This window comes from Triticum aestivum, chromosome 4A (genome assembly GCF_018294505.1).
Source record: "Triticum aestivum cultivar Chinese Spring chromosome 4A, IWGSC CS RefSeq v2.1, whole genome shotgun sequence".
Taxonomy (NCBI): domain Eukaryota; kingdom Viridiplantae; phylum Streptophyta; class Magnoliopsida; order Poales; family Poaceae; genus Triticum; species Triticum aestivum.
In genome coordinates this window covers 341,638,104-341,662,929 of record NC_057803.1, presented here as the reverse complement: position 1 = coordinate 341,662,929, position 24,826 = coordinate 341,638,104, and the positions used below count along the sequence as shown (strand labels likewise).

The window sequence follows — 24,826 nt, the reverse complement described above, 5'->3', positions numbered from 1 at the left end:
TCGAGGCATACCGTCGATCATCCAAGGACTAAGCAATCACACGAGCACGACACCGATATTTGTTAACGAGGTTCACCGATATGGCTACATTCCCGGGGCCTGACTATGGGCGCTCCTCCTCATGACACCGCTACAATACCGCACCCGGTCACCCTGGACACCGGCACATACCGCCGGCTTCCCCTGCGTTCCAGTGCTATTATGTTAGCATAGGTTACATCGTGTGTCGCTATTATGTTGACATAGGTTACATCGTGTGTCTACCCCCGCTATATAAAAGAGAGGCCTAGGATACAAGTGTCCTATTAGGACACGACTCTATATCCTATATAAACACAATACAACTACAAGTCCAACTATAACCTACCTTGTACACTATATTCGACACAACTTCAACAAAAACACCAAGCTAGTAATAATCGCAGAAACGAGAAACTGAGAGACAACAAAAGAACACTTTGGTGCACCCGCTCCAGTGAGCACTATATTTTCAATAGTGCCAAAATGGTATTCTGAAGTTCCAAAAAAAAACTAGATGCTCATATGGATGTACACTACATGTGTAATTTTTTGTGATGAAATACTACCTCCATCCCAGTTTATTAGGCCTGGCCGTACCTTCGATAGTCGATCCATTCGAAAATGCAATAATCTGCTACGGGCATAAATGATCCAGTCTCGTCCTCTGAGACAATAACAGTTTGGTTCCTCAGTTAAATCACAGTCTCTTCGGTTTGGCTGGTTGAATCAATCTGACTAGTGGCTTTCACTTCTATACTTTCTTCATTCTCTTCACTCCTAAATTGATTCTCCAGAACCTCATATATATTGTCTGGTGGGCATTTGTCTGCATGATTCCTAGGGTTCTCCTGGCAAAAGCACTCTGGCCATGAGTTTGTATAGAAAGGTTCGGGATGAATGCGCTTATGGGGGCCACCAACATATGTCTTTGTCATGACCTGCCTCACTCGCTCCTCAAAACCAGCTGTCAAGCCTACTTCCCTGTCCATGAATATCGGAGCAAGGGCCTTCCTGTTTGGCGTGATGTTGGTACGGAAACCATAGTATAGGCGGTGACCAATGAGGTTGTTTGCAAAGTTGCTTGGGCCATCATATGTGGGCATAAAAATGTCTGATAGGAGACAGACCATGTAATCAACTGCAGAACCTGCCAGTCCACGGGTATTTTCTTCCAGCTTTCCAGGTCCAACGGAGCTATGGTTTTCTAGGCGCGAAAACATATCCTTGAAGGGCCTCATGAAGCGTTTCCCACCAAAGAGCTCTCCAGAAGCAAGGTAAATGTGTGTTGTATTATCAAAGCCCAGTGCACGAAGAATAAGACCTACCTGCACAACAACATTAATGCGTATTTGAATTAGCCATGTGAAGTTTTCTTCAACCAAGAAGTTCAGCTATGAAATGTACATATTTTAATGTCTATGAACAATTTTGAAATTTTTACCAAGCATATACTGTTTTCCTGCGTATGCTTCAAACTTTCCTTCCTATAATTAATCTTAGTCCATCAAAATGTCCCATTTACAACATGATAGTATATGGCGTGCAAGGAAAAATGCATCGCAGCTCTCGGGTGCCACACACCCCTATATGAATACAGTATTAAAAAAAATCAGAAAAATTCAAAAAATTCTGAAATTTTGGGATATCAAACTAGGTGCTCATTGTACACCCGCATTCAGTTTCGTGGGGAATGGGTGCCCGTGATATCCGTGGCGAAGAAAGTACGGTCCATTCAAATTTTTTTCCCATACATAAAATTTTTTTTTAACTTTTTTACCTAGATTACGCATCCATTCCTCACCAAACTGAACACGGGTGTACAGTGGGCACCCAGATTTGATATTTCAAGATAGACTAGAACAGTCAAAAAGTGGTGCAGATCAGAGTATATGGATCTTGCTTTCAAAAAAAACAAACAACAACAGCAGCAGCAACAACAACAACAACAACAACAACAAAGCCATTAGTCCTAAACAAGTTGGGATAGGCTAGAGGTGAAACCCATAAAATCTTGCAACCAACTGCTCATGGATAGCAAGCTTCCACACACCCTTGTCCATAGCTAGCTCTTTGGTGATACTCCAATCCTTCAGGTCTCTCTTAACGGACTCCTCCCATATCAAATTTGGTCTACCCCGCCCTCTCTTGACATTCTCCGCATACTTTAGCCGTCCGCTATGCACTGAGGCTTCTGAAGGCCTGCTGTGAATAAGCACAAACCATCTCAGACGATGTTGGACAAGCTTCTCTTCAATTGGTGCTACCCCAACTCTATCTCGTATATCATCATTCCGGACTCGATCCTTCCTCGTATGGTCACACATCCATCTCAACATACGCATCTCCATCACACCTAACTATTGAACATGTCGCCTTTTAGTCGGTCAACACTCAGCGCCATATAACATTGCGGGTCGAACCGCCGTCCTGTAGAACTTGCCTTTTAGCTTTTGTGGCACTCTCTTGTCACAGAGAATGCCAGAAGCTTGGCGCCACTTCATCCATCCGACTTTGATTCGATGGTTCACATCTTCATCAATACCCCCATCCTCCTACAGCATTGATCCCAAATATCGAAAGGTGTCCTTCTGAGGTACCACCTGGCCATCAAGGCTAACCTCCTCCTCCTCACACCTAGTAGTACTGAAACCGCACATCATGTACTTGATTTTAGTTCTACTAAGCCTAAACCCTTTCGATTCCAAGGTTTGTCTTCATAACTCTAACTTCCTATTTACCCCCGTCTGACTATCGTCAACTAGCACCACATCATCCACAAAGAGCATACACCGTGGGATATCTCCTTGTATATCCCTTGTGACCTCATCCATCACCAATGCAAAAAGATAAGGGCTCAAAGTTGACCCCTGATGCAGTCCTATCTTAATTGGGAAGTCATCAGTGTCGACATCATTTGTTCGAACACTTGTCACAACATTATCGTACATGTCCTTTTTGATGAGGATAATGTACTTTGCTCGGACTTTGTGTTTCTCCAAGGCCCACCACATGACATTTCGTGGTATATCTTATCATAGGCCTTCTCCAAGTCAGTGAACATCATATGCAAGTCCTTCTTTTGCTTCCTATATCTCTCCATAAATTGTTGTACCAAGAAAATGGCTTCCATGATCGACCTCCCAGGCATGAACCCAAACTGATTTTTGGTCACCCTTGTCATTCTTCTAAAGCGGTGCTCAATGACTCTCTCCCATAGCTTCATTGTATGGCTCATCAGCTTAATTCCACGGTAATTAGTACAACTCTGAACATTCCCTTGTTCTTACTTTCAGAGGAAGGATAAACTCCACAAAGATTAAGGTGGAGGTACAGAATAGGAATTGTGCCCAAGCTTTCTGTCAAGCCAGCTATATATTAGACTAAAGAATGGTCCACTTTTCAACCCTGAACCCTAAAACCATAGGAGTTGCAACCTCAAAGTATCAAAACCGTCTACTTCGCAACCTCGGGTGGCAATACAAGTGATTTTGGCTGACATAGATAGTGCATGTCTGTCATGTCATGTCATCAAACAAACCACTTCGCACTGACGGAACGGGTAAGGTTTGTGTTACCACAGTAAGCTCTCACTTCACCCGTGCCATATTTCACCATCTATCTATATCTTTCCCTGTTTGATGATGTGGCAAACAAATAGCATCGACAGTCTGACACCAGTCAAGTCTTGATATCACAACAGTTGGTTTCAAAGAGAAATACTTGGGCCCTCCGATACATCAAGGACAAGTTTAGCGAAAGATGTTTGGATTGGAGTGAGAAGTACCTCTCTGATGGTGCTAAGGAAGTTCTTATCAATCCATGTTGCAAACAATCCCAACTTATGCAACAACATTTTCAAGTTTTCGGCAGGGCTGTGTGATATCGCAAATTACCCGGAAATTCGGGTGGGTTGAGGAGACAGATAGAAGGAAGGTACATTGGATGGCTTGGGACAAAATTGTTTGACCAAAGCTTGAAAGTGGCATGGGCTTTAGGGGCCTGAGACTGTTTAATCAAGCACTTCTTGCGAGACAAGCCTGACGCCTTATCGCATACCCAAAAGTTTGTGTGCTCAGCTACTCAAAGCGAACTATTACCCTTTAGGCGATCTTGTTGATTCTTCTTTTAGTCGGAATGCTTCGGCTTGTTGGCAAGGGATCGTTCATGATTTGGAGCTGCTAAAGCAAGGTGTCATTTAGCATGTGCACACAGGAGAGAAGATCCGTATATGGAGAGATAACTGGATTCAAAGAAGGAACCTAAAGGTCCGAGGGGCCGCTCCAGACTGCCTGAGTTAAAGACCTTATACATGTAGCCGATAGTGGCAATGAACACAGCAAGCGAGAGAGTTGTGTGCTATGAACTTGCAGCTTTTCTGCCGGCGTTCTTCTGCTTCTATTCAACTGAAAACGATTGTGGCATGTGCCCACGATGCCCTACACGAGCCGTGCCATCCCACGTCCCAGGCGATCGGTTTACAAGTGCATGTCGTGCAAAGACTAATTTAGCTGAAAACTAGCTACGGCTAAAACTAACAAGCTGAAGAAATAACAAGATTAGCCAACAAACTCCCCCTAATCTACTTATTCAGCACTCACAATGCCGATGCGGTTGCACGGCTCCTGAAAATGGCACGTCTCAAAGCCTTCATCAGAACGTCGGCGAGCTGATCGTCAGTGCGCACATACTGAATGTCAATGTTGCCTGTCATCAACACACTGGAGAAGGAAATGGTAGCGGAGCTTGATATGTTTGCTCCTGTCATAGAAGACATTATTCTTGCTCAGCGCAATGGCTGACTTGTTGTCGATGCAGAGCTCGACGGCACCGTCCTGGCGCCCGAGCAGCTCACCTATCAGATACCCTGGCATGCCACGCCCGCCAGGGCAACGTACTCCGCCTCTCCACCTAGCAAGATGAGAGCACCACTATTTTGTGATTTGCCAATTTCAAGGACATAGGGCACCTTCTGAGGAAGAAGATGGTGCCTCTTGTGCTCTTTCGATTGTCGACGTCGTCCGCCAGATCGTTATCGTTGTAACTAACAAGCCTTGTGCCGTGCTGCTGCCATGAATAGCGGCATCTGAGCTGACGTGTGTCGGCAATGTACCGCATCAATTGTTTCACCGCCGCCCAGTGCTCGCTCGCCGGCGTCTTCATGAAGCGGCTGATGTAGCCTAAGGTGTAGGCTATGCAAGGCCTTGTGTGGATGAGATAGCGTAGACTGTCCACTATGCTTGTGGCAATGGGCACGTCCACGGGCTCGCCAACACCCGCCTTTCTAAGCTTTAGACGCGGCTGCATGGGCAGTGGAGGAGTTGCAATCTCCCATGCCGGCCATCTCCAGCAGCTTGCCTGACGAGGCTGCACTCCGGGCACTGTATAACCTTGATCCCAAGGTAGTAGCTCAGTAGGACCAGGTTGCTCATATTGAAGAGTGCCATCATCTCCCACTTGAAGCCATTGATCGCCGCCGGTGACAATCAAGTCGTCGACGTACACTCCGACGAGGAGGCGCTCACCTACAGCGCTACGCATGTACACCGCATGCTCTGATGGGCACTTGTCAAAGCCGAATGCAGCGAGGCTGCTATCAAGCTCCGTGTTCCAGGCGTATGGTGGCTGACAAAGACTGTAGAGGGCTTTGTGCAGGCTGAGCACCTTGCTCTTGGCACCATCGCACACGAATCCAGAAAGCTGCACCACATACACCTCATCAAGTTTGCTCTTGAGGAACGCGGACTTGACGTCATGATGCTGCACATCCCAGGCCTCCTAGGAGGCGACAGCGAGCAGCACGCGCACAGAGTCAAGGCGAGCAACTGGTGCAAACACCTTGAAATCGATGTCGGCGCGCTGCACGTAGCCCTTTGCGACAAGCCGAGCCTTGTGCTTGATCATCTCGCCGACGGTGTTCTTTTTTCTCCTTGAACACCCACTTCAGACCAATGGGTCGGTGACCTACAGGAAGATCAGAGAGGGACCAAGTCCTGTCAGATTCAATGGGCGCCATCTCGTCCATCACCATGGCCCGCCAAGCAGCATGGGGCTCGGCGTCGGGAAAATTCGCCAGCTCGCCCTCCGACATCAAAAGGCGGCGCTCCGCCTCTCCTGGGTTAGTCGCACCCTGATCAAGCAGATCAGTGACGCGGCGACACCAGTGCACGGCGTCGGGGTCGTTGGCATCGCTGCGCACCGTCAGGCCATACAGTGGCGTACAGTGGCACGAACTCCACTTCCTGCACGCCGGCACGCCAGCAGGCTCTAGGGTGTTGGCTGCCATGGCAGCGTTCCTAGGTGTTGGGGAAGCACCGCTGGGGTGGCTGCCATGGCAGGGTTTTCGCCCACTGCCGCAGATGGTCCTGGTGCTATCATGGCAGCGTTTTCGACTGACGCTGCCGTCGCCCCTACATGCACGATGAGGTCAATGGTAAAGGTGCCACCAAGGTGGTCCGCCTCCTGACCCCAGCTCCAGCTCACATCCTTGTCAAAAACCACGCCACAAGAGACGTATAGACGGCGGCTGGTGGGGTAATACACACCCGATAAGCTTTGGAGCCCCGCTCGTACCCGATGAACACCATGGGCATTCTTCGGTTGTCCAGCTTCTTGAGATTTGGTCGCACCGTCTTGACGTGCGCGACGCAACCAAAGACGCACAGGTGTTCGACCTCAGGCTTCTTGTTGTGCCAGGCCTCGTAGGGCGTCATCGCCTCGATGCTCCGGGTGTGCGCATGGTTGAAGATGTACATGGTGGTCATTGCCTTCCTCTAGTAGTCCGGCATGCCGTTCGCCTTCATCATGTTGCACGCCCCGACCATTGTTTGGTTCCGCGTTCAACAACGTCGTTCTACTGCGGCAAGTACGGCATTGGTTCCTCTTAGAATAATCTAAGGAGCGTAGTTGATCTACCAAGGACCCAAGCAATCACACAAGACACAATATTGAGATTTGTTAACGAGGCTCACCGAACATCGGCTACATCCCAGGAGCCTGACTATGAGCGCTCCTCTCCATGATACCACGACAATACCGCACGCCGGCCACCCAGGGGTCAGCTCTTCTGCGCGCCCCTGCTATTATGTTGTGGCATACGTTACATCGTGTGTCTATCCCCACATTATATAAGAGGCCTATAATACAAGTGTCCTACTCGAACACGTATCCGTACCTTATTTGTACCTTATCTACACACGATTTGAATCCAGATCCAACTGTAACCTACCTTATACAAGTATTTGACACAATTCCAGCAAAATACACCTTGACAAATATTCTCCACCATCATAGATTCATCCATGCGTCGAACCTCATGTACATTTGATTTGACATTATACCATGTCTCCGTTGAGTCTCCTGGGTAGCTAGCCCACACCACCTCAACCACCACTGCAGAGAACCACCGATGATCACCAACAAATTTTGAGTACCACGTTTCCATCAGACCACTGGGACCTAGTCCGAACCACGTATCTCACTTTACCCACTGAAATAGGCTTCGATTCTCGATATCCTTACACCGTAGCCCCTCCATCAGCACCAAATGAAGTCTTCCATCACACTCCAACTCCACCTTCAGCATGACTCCATGTAGCTGGCCATGCTACCCCGCGCCCCGTCGACTTTAAGTTCCCATCCGTACGCTGTCTTCAATCAACCCTGTGCCATAGCCATAGTCTTGTCGAAGCAGCACAAGCCCTCGGGTCCGCACCACGTGTTTTCACACCCCATGTCGGTCACTATCAGCATCACCCTCATATGTCATCGTCGCTGAAATCACCGCCGTTTTCTATACTGATGGACTCACGTTGATCCATCAGACTGTATAATCCGACCAAGCCGAACTTATCTGACTGCAACCATGCTCCAGCCTACATCATGTCAACCATCCTCCCGGTCGAGTCTCATGTGAAACCGCACAAGCCCTCTGTGTATGCATGATCAAGGGCAGAGCTACGGGTGGACCAAACCAGGTCATGGCCCACCGAGCCCATCAGGAATTCAGTGAAGACTGGTATTGTATCTGGGCCCTGAAAGCGAAAGTTCAATGGTATTTCCTAACCAGACCTGTTTTGGCCCTCCCAAAGAAGTGGTTGAAGCTCCGCCACTGTGCATGATCCTGCATTCCTGCCACGACGCGCTCCAGACTCCTCTGAGCCTTATACACACGTCGCCATCCTCGGTTCCCGTTTGACTGCTAGCCGAACAACACCACTGCTGCCATGCTGCCATCCCCTTGGCGTACGAAGCAAAAAAACAGAAGTAGTCCAAGCAATTCCATTACTATCAGTTCCACACCTGTAGCACCTCGTGACTTCCTGACTAATTTTCTTATTCTCTTTTTTTCCACGCTCGAGATAAACATGCTAGCAGCCAGCGAATCCCATGTTCGAACGCGCTGCAACACCTTCCAGAACCGATTTTATTTCTTAACCAAATCTCATATTGTGCATCTTGCCGTGGCAGCACCACTCCCCACCTAGGTTTTGACCTTCATAGCAGCTCTCTACCTAGGCTTCCGTCAGCAGCTGCTTCCGCCATCCCACAGCGCACCAGCCAGCCCCTCTTGAGACCAACCCGCCTCACTCGAGCCTCCAGTAGCTATACGCTTAGGTCTTCTACTGCTACCCACGCGCATGCGCACGTGCACGTGCCCCTGCCACATGCCACGTAAAATCGTTCGCAGCCACCACTGAGTTCTGCCAATCGAATCAATCTCGCCAAGATCACCCACGATGAGGTCCTCTGCTGCTGCACGTCTTCGCATTCCAATTGCTTCATCATGCCCATACCTTGATAGCCACATCGCGTGCAGTCTCAAACTCATCGCCTCCGAACCCGATCTGATCTTCGCTCCTGCTACCACGTGAATCATACGAAATTGGCACCCTTCCTCTAGATCAACAATCCGTGATCTCCTTGAACCTTGCTCATGATACCACTTGTTAGAATAATCGAAGGCGTGTAGTCGATCTACCGAGGACCAAGCAATCACACAAGGCACGACCGAAATTTGTTAATGAGGTTCACCGAATATCGGCTACATCCCTAGGGCCTGACTATGAGCACTCCTCCCACCGCTACAAGACCACACACCGGCCACCCGGGGGCCATCACATGCCGCTGGCTCCCCCTGCATGCCTATGCTATTATGTTGGCATAGATTATATATGTGTCTACCCCGACATTATATAAGAGGCCTAGGATACAAGTGTCCTACTCGAACATGTCTCTGTACCCTATCTACACACAGCTTGAATCCAAGTCCAACTGTAACCTGCCTTGTACAATTATTCGACACAGTTCCAACACTTCCTTCCTCCTGTCTATAACAGGACTGCCCATGAGCTTGCTCAATATGGGTGCAGTGTGTCGTGTGGGGGCGGGCGTTCTGCAAGGCTCTGTCCCAACCTGCGTGTCCACGGCGGTGTTGCACGATTGTATACCAAATTATTTCTTCCTAAGTAATACACCTTTTCAAAATAAATAAAAACAAATCGTAAAACCACCTAAGGTTGTACAGAGGACAATTTATATAGTTCAAGTTTCCAACTCAGAATGCAGTTGAGGGCTGAAAGCTGAAGTGGACTTTTAAAAAGAACATTCAACAATCAAAATAATAATTAGCGAAGTAAACAAACTGCAATATTTGGTTGTAGCCAGAAAGTGACACTCTGGCAGGTAAGGTATGTGCACTAAATAGCAATAATATTTGGTTGTAGCTTTGGATATACTAGTCGGGCAGTGTCGAAATCACTAAATTTACTCATAGTTCTGGATAGACTTCTGGTCCAGAACAATCGTTATGCTGTGAAGGATAAAATTTACTCAGTTGGCCTTCAATTTGGTATTCCAGTTTACAAGTACTCCCTCCGTTCCAAAATAAGTGACACGGTTTTAGTTCAAATTTGAACTAAAAGCACAACACTTATTTTGGAATGGAGGGAGTAACTCCTAATTTCAGAACATAGTTGAATATTTGAGTACCACTACAGAAATATCCAGAGCAATGTATCTACAAAGATTCATTACCTCTTCTGGAGTTAAAGGGCACTTTCCAATGAGCCGTCTTTCCCTATAGACAAGTTCTTTTTCTGCAAAATTTTCCTTGCGGTACTTGATCAGAATTTTCTGTTCCTGAGGTGTAAATATATCAATGCACCTGCATTTTTCATGTAGAAAATAAGCCATGGCCAGCAATGTAAAATGAAGATATGCAAAATAACAACTGCATTTATCAAATCTTTGTTACCAGCAATGTAGCATCAAGGTTTTGGATTCCAAATGCTAAAAAATCTCATGGGGCACCAAGATTTCCGGTTACCGCGGTAACCAGAAAATACAGGCCGTTACCGGAGGCTTTTTTTAATGAATTTTGGATCTGAACAAAATTCAGTCAAAATTTATTGAGTTTGAAATTCGGGATTTTTCACTCGGTAAGGCGATTTCTCATGGGTAACGAGATTCCCGGTAACCGGTTTTTTCTCCCGGTAACCACATCCCTGTGTAGCATAGCTTGTCTCTAGTAAAAATACAAGCTGATCATCTGTAGAACTATAAAAATGAACCAAACAATATAAATGCATCCCAAAGTTCTAGTACAAGAGAGCACAAATGACCATGATACAGAATATCAATGATTTGAGTTTATCATTTCCTATCTTCCTTCTAAAGGTTTTGAGTTGGTGGCAGATTCACCCACACTTCTCTACTGTCACATGTGGGATCTTTTTGCCAAAATAAGGCAGAAATAAACTACTGAGGCAGCAGCGGAGTCAAACTCCGAACCTTATCAAGAGGGTTCTAGCTTCTTACCATCTAATCCATATACACAAAGGGTATAACAAAGAAATCAAACGGTATTTATTAAACTAGCCCACAATCGAAGTGCTGTGTTTTTATTTTATTTTAAGAGGATTGTTACACAACCCAAATCAGGATGAAGCCTAAGTTAGATGGTATAACTATTGAACTGTTTTTCAGATTTGCGAGCACATTGATTTATTATGGGTCCAGTGCAAGCCACAGGCACTTTGCTAGTTTGGTTAATGACATCATTTCAAAAATTTGATGAAAAGTTGAGTAATGTTATTGATATCTAAGGCTCTACGATGCTCTTGTTAGCTTTTCTGTAGCCTACAATGAACTGAAATAAAGAATACATAGATGCGCTTCTCCATTTCTGGATGCATAGCAAAGCAAATATGATGACAAGTGAATAACAAACTGACTATTATAAATGTGAATGACTGAATCATGTAATCACACAGTGTGGTCAGTCAATGTTCTACCCAGCAAAAGCAAGCATATCCATCTCAAACCGAAGATGAATCGACATGAAATGGCCTTCTGAGCGGAGCTTATTCACTATCTCACTGCTTGTTTTCATGATGTTTGGCTTGAATCGTAATGCATGATAATTCACCCGGCATCGAAGTCTCTGGATCTCTGGATCATTTATATCTTCTGCCAAGCGATGTGAAAATGGAGTTAAATAGATAGCCCCATAACTCTTCATCTTCTCTAAAGCAACTGTCGTATACCAAGTTACCGGTGCATCTCTCGGTGGCCGGATCTGTTAGCAACACATATTAGTCTCTGGAGTTATTCACTCGTATAACTGAAACTAGTGAGCTTTTCTTTCACCTGGTAGGCTTTCAGCTTCTTAGTTTTTCCGTTTGTAATGATATCTGGAACGCTCATAGCAATACGGACATCATATTTTAATGTCTTGATGAAGTGGGGAACATCATAAATACCTATGAAACCACTGGTGTATAAATAGAAACCATAAGTAAAAACACCAACCAGGAACCATCATGCCAAGATCATTCAGAACAAACCAAAAATGCTGACAAAAAGGCAGTTTCAAATATATAGAACAGCAAAGCTGAAATTAAATGTTCTTACGAGGAATGAAGCACACTACATGTAAATCATTTGTGAAGCCTACTATCTTACTTGATTCCTATAACAAAAAGATACTCCCTCTGTAACTTATATAAGACGTTTTTTCACACTGTCACGGTGTCAAAAAATGTCTTGAATTAAGTTACGGAGGGAGTACCACGTAGCTGGAACTCAAAAATCGAACAAACAGTACTTAATTTTGAGAATATGCAGAAATGTATCTTTTGCTTAAGAAATGGAAATAATCTGTGTACAGATGAAGGGCTACTTCAGTTTTACAAGATTTTCAAATCAGAGGAATAGAAAAAGTAAAGGATTAAGATGCCCTACCCAGGGCTTCGCCCTTTTAGGTCTCTGAAAAACCAGTTGACATGTGCGACCCAATCAAGGAGGCAGTACTTCTGCCTGCGTTCCTCTGGATCCTACTCGCCAGGATTACCGTGCTCTCCAATCCTTAGGAACTTCCGATGAGGTCTTACCAAATACTAAGAATCCTAAGGAAGCAGGTCAATATGGACGGACACAATCCTAAGGAATCAAGTACCTCTATTCCTATGAAACGATTGCTAAACATATGAAGAAAATCCCGTAGGAATCCTCCAAAATTTCTTCCAGACCGGAAAGGAAACGACGATAAAAGGATTTGCCTGGCATTAGATTGCAGCACAGAGAGGAACTTATGTCATAGAAACAACTTAATTCTGGCATTACTGCATAGCTACAGGTAGAAGGTCTAAGCAATGAAAAGTAAATGTAAATGCCACATATAAAGCTATTACACAATTTTATAGTGTAATGTGGGGCAATTGGTTTTGTGCCATTTGTCCAACCCGGAATGCTAAGAGTTACTCCCTCCGCTCCATATTACTCATCGCTGGTTTAGTACAACTTTGTACTAAATCAGTGACGAGTAATATGGAACGGAGGGAGTACTTTTAAATGGCTTGTACTGAATAAGCCAATGGTTCCATTACTTGCATATAAGTATTCTAGTCATGACACTGCATTTGTAAAACTTGGTCGGAAATTGCACATTTAGAATACCTTTTATAATTATGAAGCAGCATTTGTAAAACCTGGTTCAAAATGCCAACTAGCCGAGGTCAAGAAGGTTCTGACTGAGTTAAATTTTAGATTTTCTCATTTTACAGGGGGGTAATCTCCAGCCTAAGCATGTATGCACAATGGCCCCAAAGATGCTGCAACAGAGCTTGCAACAAGGACCAAACAGCACAGTTGCATTGATAGCCAAATTGATGAGTTGGGCAACAACAGACGCACATGTGACATGGCAGCAGGGTGAATGAACCGCTCAAGACTCAAGACTCCATAAAATGGTGGCACAAACTAGGCAAGGCACCCACATATGGCAAAGGTCCCAGTGTCAACGTGCGAGCCAGTGTGGCTAAGCGACAAGGCAGCAGCCCAGGAGTAACTACGTAAGGTGAGGCAGTGATCGAGATGTGATTCGACGGCATTTGCCACACGAAGCAGTCAACGGGCACATTGTTGTGATTGTGACAACATAGCCTGGCACTGCACCAGCAGAGTGGTGCGCAGCATCGTCTACTATGCTATTCTCATTGCCGACCTGTAATTCCAATAGTACGACTGCTTGATTGGCTCCCATAAGCCCCACTACTAATGCATAGACCTTGCAGTGGCACCGTCGATGGAGAACGCAACGGTGTCACGCCCCTCAATGTGCACCACGGATCTATCACCGAAACGCACGGTTCCAACGATCCCCATGTCAAGCTCGGTGAAGACTGCGAGATCACCTGTCATGCGATTTGACACGCCGGTGTCAAGGTACCACGCCGTGTCCTGAGGCTCGTCGCCGCCGGCCGGGACGACATTTGCCTTCTCTTCATTGAGAAAGATCACGGGGCGCGTTTGCTCGCAGGGGCTCAGATCCGCTGCCATGGCGAGACTGGAATTGCTGCCGTGGCAACCAATTCGCTAACATGGCAGCGTTTTCCGCTGCATCTATGGGAGGGTGCGAAACCGCTACCATGGCAGCAAAATTCGCAGCCGTGGCAGAGATCTCCACGACCTCGGCCAGCAGCAAGTCCGGATCAGCCTCCTTGTCGGCTCGAGCAAGGAGTGCCTCCTCCCTCTTCTTTTTCCTGAATTCACGGGCCCAATGGCCCTTTATGCTACAGTAGCGGCATTTGTCTTTGTCGCCGCCGCTCTTGTGGTCATGGCCGTTCTAGCGTCCACCTCCGCGGGCACCGCCCCTCTGGCGGTTGTTCCGCCCACCAAAGTAAGAGCTGTTGTTGCCTTGGGGTTGCTACTTCCGGGCCTCCCACTCCTTCGTGAGAAGCAGGCGGCCACCCTAACCGTTGTTGCTGCCGTGGATGTCGTTCAGACGGTCTTCGACCACGCGAAGCTGCCGGGTGACTTCGTCCAGAGGAACGTGCTCACGTCGAGCAGTGTCTCAATGGCAATGGCGACCTGTGCGAATTGGGATGGCACAACACGGAGGAACTTGGCTACTACCTTGGACTCCTCCAGCGTGTCGTCGAGCGCGCGCAAATTGGTGACGATCTCGGAGAGCCGCATCGAGAAGTCGTCGATGGTCTCGCCATCACGGAAGGAGATGCCCCCGAAGTCATGCCGCAGCTTATGTGTGTCGCCTTGCGCACCCAGCTGGCGCCCATGCGCTGCATGGCGATGGCATCCCACGCAGCCTTGGCGTTCTCCTTGTCAACGGCGTTCAGCACGTCTCGCGAAATGGTGATCATGGCATTGTGCTCGTCGTGGTAGGAGGCGTTCCCAATGGACACAGCCTCCCACCAGCCATGTGCTTGAAGGTAAACCTTCATCAGCAGCGCCCACTCCGCATAGTTGGTGCGTGTCAGCATCGGGAGGGCGCCGCCGGAGGTCGCCTACTGCACCACCGCTGCCGCCGCAGGTTCTACGCTGGCTCCGCTCCTGCAACGCCACGTGGAGGCGCAGGGGCGTACGTGACCGATAGCTGGCCGCCGAAGTACCCGACATGGCTTTGATGCCACCTGTTGCCTCTCTAAGATGAAATTCAGCTCATGAGAGAAAGAGAGAGATTTGCGCAGCGTAAGTATTGTTGCTTTTCTGTTTCTCCTCCTTTTATTTCTCAACGAACGCAAGTCATGCCGCGCCCACGCACTGCGACTGGATCATGCCATCCCACGACCTAGCACAAGCCCACGGCGCCCTACAAACTAGCCATGAATCATGCAAAAACGCGTCCCGTGGTGTTGACTCTAAACAGAAATGGGCCAAAACGCTAACAAACTGAAAACGTTGTCGTCGCAGCGAAAACGGCTGCCATGGCAGCCAAACCAGAAACGCTGCCATGCGACCCAGAACTAGTATTCCAACAAAGCATAGGCTGGAGGGGGGTTGCACCTTGTACAAGCATCATTTGAGAAAAGTTGCTGGAAGGAGAACTCACATCGGACAAAAGGAGGATATTCAGGCTCCCGCCACATGAAGATTCCTCATCATACCTTCCAGCAGCCAGGGAGCCGGGCGACCGCTCTTCAACCTGCTCCCGCAGCTCTGCGTCCAGGATGCTCGGCTCGGGGTTCAAATCCCGAGACACAACTTTCACTGAAGTTGGAGTGGGAGTACCAGACGCACAACCAATAGGCGCCAACCTCGAGTCCCCCTCCAACAGCGTGATATCAAGACCCCTAGAAGAAGATGAATATTTGCCCCCAAGGCAATTTGGAGCTGCAACAACTCCCTCCTGGGCAGTGACGACATGGAGAATTCCCAAATTTAAGGTCCTCACAAGGGGACTCCCATGTGGGAAAAGCAACAGTCCCTCCTGTGGTGAGTCACACGTCGTCCCTTGAGGGCCGGCTTGGACACCTCCCTTCTTGACAGTCGTCTGGGCGGTTTTCCTCCTCTTCCTCCCGATGATCACCTCGGAAGCTCTCCCCCCTCCTCAGTGGCTGCTGGCAACTTCTGCTTCCCAAAGGTGTCACCCGCTGCATCGACCCCAGAGGAGATGCTCCCGGGCGTTTTCCTCTTCCCTGAATGGGAGGAGCCGTTCGATGCCTGCCCCATGCCCAAATTCAAACCACTAGCGCTTAAAGTACTGGCCGGACCAGGAGCTGGCACGGGAGCTTGGGCAGGGCAGCCACCCAACGTCATGCCTAGTCCACGGGAAGGGGATGTCGGGAGACAAAGGAGGCCACCTCCTGCAAAGCCACCAAAAACGACAAATGAGGCGTGAAAGGGAAAAGGGTTGGGGGCCCCAAGGATAGCGCACTTACCTCATCCGGCTGGTCGGGATGCCTGAGGACAGCAGGCCGACCCATCAGGTCAACGACCTTGGACTTCACTAGTTTGACCGCCCGTCTGTGCATCTCCTTCCCCTGAGCTCGTCTGGCGCCTCCCAGGTTGGATCCCCCAAGCCTGTGTACAATCACATAGGGCAGCACCTCAGTTTGATGGGCTGAACTCGATGTCCGATGAATGTCGCCACCACAGTCTCCCTAAGGGCGCCTCGTGGAGCATGGTTATGTGTTTCCCCAAAAACTTCGCTACTATCTGCTCCTCGGGAGTAGGTCGGGCTGCCCGGACATCGTTGTATAGCGCATATTGGGCGTTGAAGGCCAGTAACGCAGGGTTAGGATTGGAATAGTAGAACCAGTTATGGTGCCACCCTTGTTGGACGAGACGGTGGAAACCTTGGCCACCTCAACCCCGGCATTACCCAAACTGAGATGCCGACTCCCCCAACTTGATATCATCCTGACACATGTATGCCTTCACAAAATACAGCCTCTTTCACTAGGCGAAATGAGCCTCGATCCCCAGAAAGCCCTCGTTGTAGGTGATGAAGCTCGCCACCTGATCCCGTTCAGATTCAAGTCGTGAAGCTCCAGCCCATAGTAATGGAGCGGTCCTCGGAGAAAGGGTTGGATCGGCAGGGAGAACCCCCTCTCGAAGAAAGGAACGAAAACCACCGCCTCCCCCTCTCAAGGTTCGGGGGTTGCCTCTCTTTTGGGCACCCGCCATCGGAGATTGAGGGAAAACACACCCGCCACCACCAGCTTCAATATCTTCGACGTCGTCATCTTCGAAGGACACTAGGTCGCCGGATCTTCCTCCTCCACCTCCTAATTTTCCGCCGCCCCAATGCCGCCTTCACCTCCTCGGCTGCGTCGGAGGGCCTGCTCCACCGCTCAGGTGGGCCCTCGGCTTGCCCGCCGGAGCAAGATATTGTGAGGACGACGGCAACATATCTACAACAGTGGGATCCTTGGCAAAGGCTGATGGGGATGACATCATTTCTACGGAAGAGCGTTGGCGGTGCAAGAGCAAGGAGCAGAGTGATGGCAAGGCATGTGTAAGGAGTGAGACACACCCTCACAATGGTAGGCAAAACGTTGGGAAAGGGAAGGGGGCAGCAAGGAAGAAGGCAACAAGGGCTTGGTGACCTCGCTGCTCCCCATCCCAGCCTGTCTTATAGGCAAAGGGGAGGCCAAAACACCCCCCACCCTCGGGAATCACCACGTCAGCTCTGATGCAACCATTCAGAATGGTAACTCAACACCCCACGCAAGCATGCCTTGGTTCCCAAACCTTCTGATGGCATCGCGAACATTGGACATCAAGACTTGGTGTGTGTCCTACCGGCCCCTGTTTCGTCCCCTGCCCTCAGTCAATTAGAGGGCCAAGGACCATGAATCTTTCTCCTTGCAGTCAGTGGACCTTCGGTCAACACGGCGTACCCTCAACTAATCGTTGGTCAAGACTCAAAAAGGTTGGTCCTCAAACGTCTCGATCCAAGGTTTCACCTTCACACGGGAGCGAGTGGATCAAACAAGTCCCACGCAACCTCCCGGCAAGCAGGTCACGCAGCACTCCGGGGCTACTAACAAGGATACAACATACGGGCATGCCTGTCAAGCAAAGGGCTCAACACCCCTAATCAGGCGTGGAGTCAGCCACTCGAGCCTAGCAGTCGGTCAGGGATCGTGCCTACTTGGGAGGCATGGAAATGATGAGCTACCAGCGCACGACATGGTCCAACAGGACCAAGGGGCGCAGCCCACAGATAATCCAACCCGAGTGGACAATCGTACCTCAGTTTGCAATATTGTCATGTCCGAGAGAAGAGATGCGGTCTCCTTCTAATACTCAAGGACATCGCCCTTCATGGATAGGAGGTCTTGGTATTCAGCCTCATCCATGCTTGGGTTTGCTCTTCATATCGTCACATCTGAATGATCCAAGAAGGAATTTCACGTTGAGACTTACTCAACAAACTGCCCCAGCGGGAATTTCATGTTGAGACTTGCTCAACAACCTGCCCCAGCGATCAAATCTCACCGCAGCCACCGAAACGCCGACAAGGTGTACAGAGCGAATCATGCATGGAATTTTACAACAAGGAAAAAAATCCCCAACAACCACTTTGGTGGCTTCCGAACTACACCCTAATGGATTCGTCATCGTCTAATCGCGGCCACACAAAGTTCAACACCGCCGTTGTGAAAGGGGAGGGGAGGGTGGGATTCTACGAGAGATCTCAACCACACTTGCTCCACAACTCGATTGGTCTCCGAGGAATTCTTGCTCTGAATACCAATTTGTCAAACCATGTGTCACCGTGGATTTCAACTGATATTCATATGCATGTATCTCACAGTTCTAGCTACAAGGCCGGATGAAGCTGGCCATCTATTGATTTATGTATGAATATAGTGTTATATGTCTTGTCACAGAAGCAAAATTGGGGAACATAGAATGATGAACCTTAGCCACAACCCAACTGGTTATATAGGTAGCGGGGTCAGGAATAATACGTTGTAAAGATGACTATGTTGTTGCAGTAGTAATCAAGCACGGGGTAATCTAGGCCATTGAAGGAACATAGATAGTGGAGGCTATTTGATCTAGCAAAACTATAACTGAATAATTGACACCTACGTTTCAATATGTGACACCGTAGTCTGATACTTTGAATACCTAACACTAGGACCATATGACAAGCACAACAAAGAAGGGCATTGACTAAGCAATGCGCGGCACTGCAGACAGCGATAACACGACGACGCCAAGCCAAACCATAGTGTTATGGTATTGCACAACTACACGAGTGAAAGGGGCAAGGTAGGCTGCATGCGAGCGTGTTATGGTATTGCACAACTACAACCTTGCTGCTACAATGTGTGCAGCACAAGTGTTGAAGAAACAACTTCAACGTGTTGCGCTAGATATCGCTCTAGAGGCGAATGTAGGCCGATATGGCAGCAATAGTTCAATCCAGAACTCCTAGAGCACAAGATCTACTCCAAGATCTTAGATAAGAACAACAAGTTCTATTATAGGTAGTGGGTACCTAGTCTGGGTTACAAAGTAGAGGTGAGGACCTCTATTTATAGGGCTTTGGGAAGCATTCACATACTTCTACTTATAGCTGGAACACTCTAGAAAAAACATTATTTAGGATTCACCATTCTACTCACAGCTATTTATAACTAGAGAACTATAGAAACAACAGGTAGGGTAAAGAAGAGAAAAGAAATACTACACTAGAGTGGAAGTATCTAGAAGTAGCCAAACAGATCTGGCGTGTGTTTTCTTTCTTCTTTTCTCTCATCTATTGTTCCTCATCACTTGGATTCATCCTAACACGTTCGTGCGTGAACTTTGATTCTTGATTTAATTTAGTTTTATATACTATACTAGTGAATGGATAATTTTGAATTGGGTGTGTTATGACCGGCGTCATTTATAGCCGGAGGAAGCCCAATGGGCGCGTCTAGTTAGGGGCTTAGCCCAATTTATTTTATTTTTATTAGCATCGAGATTATATAAACAGTTCTAAGACACCCTTTTGGGATTAAGCAATAAGACATATTCTATTGCCCGGTTCCCCAAAGGAGCCGGAACCCTGACCCTAGCCGCCCGCTCTCATCGCCGCCGCCGCCTTCTCCGCGCGACAGGGCGCCCTCGCGCCGGCGGCCGCGCTCATGTCCGCGCCCGCCTCCCTCCTTCCCGTACAACCTCCGGCCAAGACCCGGTAGGGCACTAGCTCCTACCAATTTGGTATCAGGTAGCTTAGGTTCGGTCATGTCTTCGCCACCGCCCACTCTAACCCTGCCGCTGCCGACCGCCACCACCTCCCCGATGGCCACCACGGCCAGCGCCCCTCCCTTGCCGATGCCGGTTACCTCCACCGTACCGGCTCCCACCGTCTTCACCCCGGAGGAAGTCATCGGGGCGCTCCGCGATCTCGCCGCCGCGGTCCAGGAGATCCGCCTCTACTTGGCCGGCCCCTACGGGCCGCCGTCACCGGGCCGCTGCTGCTGCCGTGGCAGCCGCCGCACCCAGCGGCCTCCGCCGCACTCACTGGGCCGCCACAGCTGCAGCTGCCGCCGCCACCCACCACCCCGCCCTGGTTGCCATGGCCATCGCAGCCCCTGGCGGCCCCCGTCGCCCCGCTGCAACTGCCGACGCCACCGCCGATCAGCTCCGGGCCGGCTCCGACCGCGTCGGCGGGAGTGCCGATCCACCAGGTCCGGTTCCCACCCTCGCCGTCACCGCTACCGTCCTGGTTGGCCGGGTCGTCGCCGCAGCCGGTCTACACGATGGCCTCGAAACCGCCGCACGTCCACTCGCAGCCGGCGCCCAACCTGCAGTACGACGGGTCCTCCAGCGCCGCGGGTCCCTACGCTGGCCTCGACGGGCCGCCATCCCAGGGGGGTTGTTTCCACCGACCCGGCACTGCCCCGTCGCTGCTTCGCACCGACGAGCCATACTCCCACGACGGTCATACTCATACACCGCCGCGTTTCGCCAAGCTAGACTTCGCCACCTACGACGGCACCGAGGATCCCCTCAACTGGCTTAATCAGTGTGAGCAGTTCTTCCGAGGGCAACGCACGCTCGCGTCGGACCGCACCTGGCTCGCCTCATATCACCTTCGAGGCGCCGCACAGACGTGGTATTACGCCCTCGAGCAGGACGAGGGCGGCACGCCCCCATGAGAGCGCTTTCGCGAGCTCTGCTTCCTTCGCTTCGGGCCGCCGATACGCGGGAGCCGGCTGGCGAAGCTAGGCCACCTCCCCTTCACCTCCACGGTGCAGGACTTCGCCGACCGCTTCCAGGCCCTGGCGTGCCACGCGCCCGGCGTGACGGCTCGCCAGCGGGCCGAGCTCTTCGTCGGCGGTCTGCCGGATCATATCCGCGTGGACATGGAGCTTCGGGGACCCCAGGACCTCCAGACGGCCATGTACTATGCCTGCACCTTCGAGCATCGCGCGCAGGCCTCGCAACAGGCGTCACCGTGTCGGGGTGCCCGACAGCCAGCCAGGCCAGCACCGACACGACCTGTGCCGGGCCGCCCACCCCCAGCCGCTCCGGCGACTACCACTCCGGCCGCGACGCGGCCCTTCCGCTGGCTCACCCCGGCCGAGCAGCTCGAGCGACGTCGCCAGGGGCTTTGATATAACTGCGACGAGCCCTACGTGTCGGGCCACGTATGCCCGCGCCTCTTCTACTTGGAGGCGGCCGACTACGTCGAGGAGGACACAGTCGTCGACAGGCTCGGCGACTTGCCCGCCCCAGTTGCTGCGGAGGTCGCACCGGCGCCCGCTCCAGCGATGGCTCTCGTGGTCTCCCTCCATGCGCTCGCAGACATCCGAGACGAGTGGACTATGCTCTTGCCGGTGATGATCCATGGTGAGCGTCTGGTGGCCCTCCTGGATACGGGCTCCACGCATAACTTTCTGCCCGAGGCGACCATGCGCCGCTTAGCGCTCCAGCCGACGGGCGGGGAGCAACTCCAGGTCACCGTGGCTAACGGCAACCGTCTCTCGTGCCATGGGCTGGCGCGAAACGTGCCCATCACCATCGGCGACGAGCACTTCACCATCACGTGCGCCAGCATCAACTTGGGCTGCTTCGACTTCATCCTCGGCGTCGACTTCTTGAGGACCCTTAGTCCCATCCTCTGGGACTTCGACGCCCTAACGATGACCTTCTGGCGCCTAGGTCACCACGTCCGGTGGGAGGTCGTGGGTGGCGCCTCACCAGCGACGCCGCAGCTGCAGCTGGCCGCGACTGCTGCAGGGCCCGAGCACCCTCTGTTGGATCATCTTCTGCAGCAGCACCGCGACATTTTCGATGAGCCTCAGGGCCTTCCGCCAGCCCGAGTGTATGGCCACCAAATTCATCTCCTGCCGGGCACGGCGCCGGTTGCGGTGCGCCCCTACCGCTACCCCCAGCTGCAGAAGGACGAGCCGGAGCGGCAGTGTGCGCTAATGCTCGCCTTGGGCATCATCCGGATCTCTACTTCCCCGTTTTCAGCGCCGGTCCTCCTCGTCCGCAAGTCGGACGACACGTGGCGCTTCTGCATCGACTACCGTGCCCTTAACGCCCAGACGCTCAAGGACAAATTTCCTATTCCAATCGTCCACAAGCTACATGGGGAGCGCTTCTTCACCAAGCTCGACCTCCGTTCGGGCTACCCACCAGGTGCGGATGCACCCGGACGATGTCGCGAAGACGGCGTTTCGGACTCATCACGGCCACTTCGAGTTCTTGGTGATGCCTTTTGGCCTCTCCAACGCCCCGGCGACCTTTCAGGCCTTGATGAACGACGTCCTCCACCCCTACTTGCGTCGGTCTGTGCTTGTTTTCTTTGATGACATTCTTATCTACAGCGCCTCATGGGCGGAGCACCTTTAGCACGTTGCCATCGTCTTCAACGAGCTTCAAGCGCACCATCTTCATCTTAAGCGCTCGAAGTGCTCGTTCGGCACGCCTTCAATCGCCTACCTCGGCCACGTCATCTCGGCCAAGGGTGTTGCTATGGACGCCGATAAGGTGGCAGCTGTCGCAGCCTGGCCGACGCCGCACTCACCACGGGCTATCCGCGGCTTCCTGGGCCTCGCAGGGTACTATCAGAAATTTATCCGAGAGTTCGGCCTCATCGCATCCCCGCTGACGCGCCTGCTGCGACGCGACACGTTCGCCTGGGATGCGGAGGCCACTAAGGCGTTCGAGGCTCTCAAGAGGGCCCTCACGACGGGTCCCGTCCTCCAGATGCCCGACTTTGACCGGCCGTTCATGGTGGACTGCGACGCCTTTGGTGTGGGGTTTCGGCGCCGTCCTTCATCAGGGCGACAGGCCGCTTGCGTTCTTCAGCAGGCCCTTCGCCGCGCGCTATCATAAGCTCGCGGCCTATGAGCGGGAGCTCATTGGCTTGGTGCAGGTCGTGCGCCACTAGCGGCCATATCTTTGGGGGCGGCCGTTCCGTATTCGCACGGATCACTACAGCCTCAAGTTCTTATTGGACCAAAGGCTATCTACCCTGTCGCAGCACCAGTGGATCAGCAAGCTCTTTGGCTTCGACTTCACCGTCGAGTATCGTCCGGGCCGTCTGAACACTGTGGCCGACGCCCTGTCCCACCGCGACGCCGACCACGACACGGACGCCAGCGACGCCGACGGAGCGGCTCTCTGCATCCGCTCGGGGCCTTCCTTCGCCCGCATTAACGACATCAGCAGGGCAACCGCAGACGCGCCGGATGCTCAGCTCATTCGGGAGCGCCTCGATGCCGGCGACCTGGAGGAGCCGTGGCGTTTGGCAGATGGCTTACTCCTGCATGGGCGCCGCCTCTTCGTGCCGGATCACGACGACCTCCGTCACCAGGTTCTGCTGCAAGCACACTCGGCCGGCCACAAGGGTGTGCAGAAGACCCTTCACCGTCTCCTCGCCGATTTCTACCTCCCCGACGATCAAGCCCTGGTCCGAGACTGGGTGCGGTCTTGTGTTACGTGCCAGCGTAACAAGACGGAGACACTGCACCCAGCTGGGCTGCTACAGCCCCTGGAGGTGCCCTCTCAAGTCTGGGCCGATATCTCCATGGACTTCATCGAGGGCCTCCCTAAGGTGGGCGGCAAGTCCGTCATCCTCACGGTGGTCGACCGCTTCTCCAAGTACGCACACTTCATCGCGCTCGACCATCCCTACACCGCCGCTTCCGTGGCTCGTGCATTCTTTGACGGCATCGTCCGCCTACACGGGTTTCCCTCTTCGATCGTCAGCGACCGGGACCCGGTGTTCACGGGGCATGTCTGGCGCGATCTCTTCCGGATGGTAGGCGTGAAGCTCCGCCTGAGTACGGCCTTCCATCCTCAGACGGACGGCCAATCCAAGGTGGTCAACAAGGTGATTGCCATGTATTTGCGTTGTTTTACAGGTGATCGTCCCTGTGCTTGGGTGGACTGGCTCGCGTGGGCGGAGTACTGCTACAACACCTCTTACCACTCCGCCCTGCGCGCCACGCCATTCAAGGTGGTCTATGGCCGACCGCCACCGCCCATCCTGCCAGTTGACCCTGAGACGGCTAGGACGGAGGCGGTGGGCGACCTTCGCAGCCGGGACGAGATGCTAGCGGAGGTGCGCTAACGCCTTCTCCAAGCCCAGCAGTTGTCCAAGCGGTACTACGACGACCATCACCGCGAGGCGGAGTTTGCGATGGGCGACTGGGTGTGGCTGCGCCTCCTTCACCGCTCCATGCAATCCCTGGACCCGCGCGCTAAGCGCAAGCTGGGCCCTCGCTACGCGGGCCCGTTTCCTGTGGTAGAGCGCATAGGCAAGGTGGGCTACTGCTTGCAGCTTTCGACCGGTGCCCGCATCCATGACGTGTTTCATGTGGGGTTGCTGAAGCCCTTCCGTGGAGACCCAGCGGCGGCCACGCCAGTACTACCTCCGACCTTCGACGGGCGCCTTCTTCCAGGACCGGCGAAGGTGTTGCAGGTCCAGCAGCGTCGTGGAGTATGGCATTTGCTGATCCAGTGACACGGCCTTCCGGAGGAGGATGCCACTTGGGAGAAGCTCGAGGAGTTCCGTCAACATTTTCCAGACTTCCAGCTCGAGGAC

The 24,826-nt window shown here is 51.4% G+C and overlaps 1 protein-coding gene across 2 annotated transcripts in view; it reads right to left on the bottom strand.

The window, feature by feature from the left end:
* Nucleotides 1-436: 436 nt before the first annotated feature.
* The window catches only part of LOC123086070 (O-fucosyltransferase 1), a 35,644-nt gene continuing 11,254 nt past the window's right edge, over nucleotides 437-24,826 (bottom strand). For both annotated transcript variants that reach the window (XM_044507770.1, XM_044507771.1), the window contains 4 exons: nucleotides 11,668-11,791; nucleotides 11,313-11,596; nucleotides 10,054-10,183; nucleotides 437-1,346 (listed from right to left, as the gene is read on the bottom strand). In XM_044507770.1, the coding sequence (XP_044363705.1) occupies nucleotides 714-1,346; nucleotides 10,054-10,183; nucleotides 11,313-11,596; nucleotides 11,668-11,791 (1,171 nt within the window). In that variant the 3' untranslated portion in view covers nucleotides 437-713. The remainder of the gene's footprint in view (nucleotides 1,347-10,053; nucleotides 10,184-11,312; nucleotides 11,597-11,667; nucleotides 11,792-24,826) is intronic.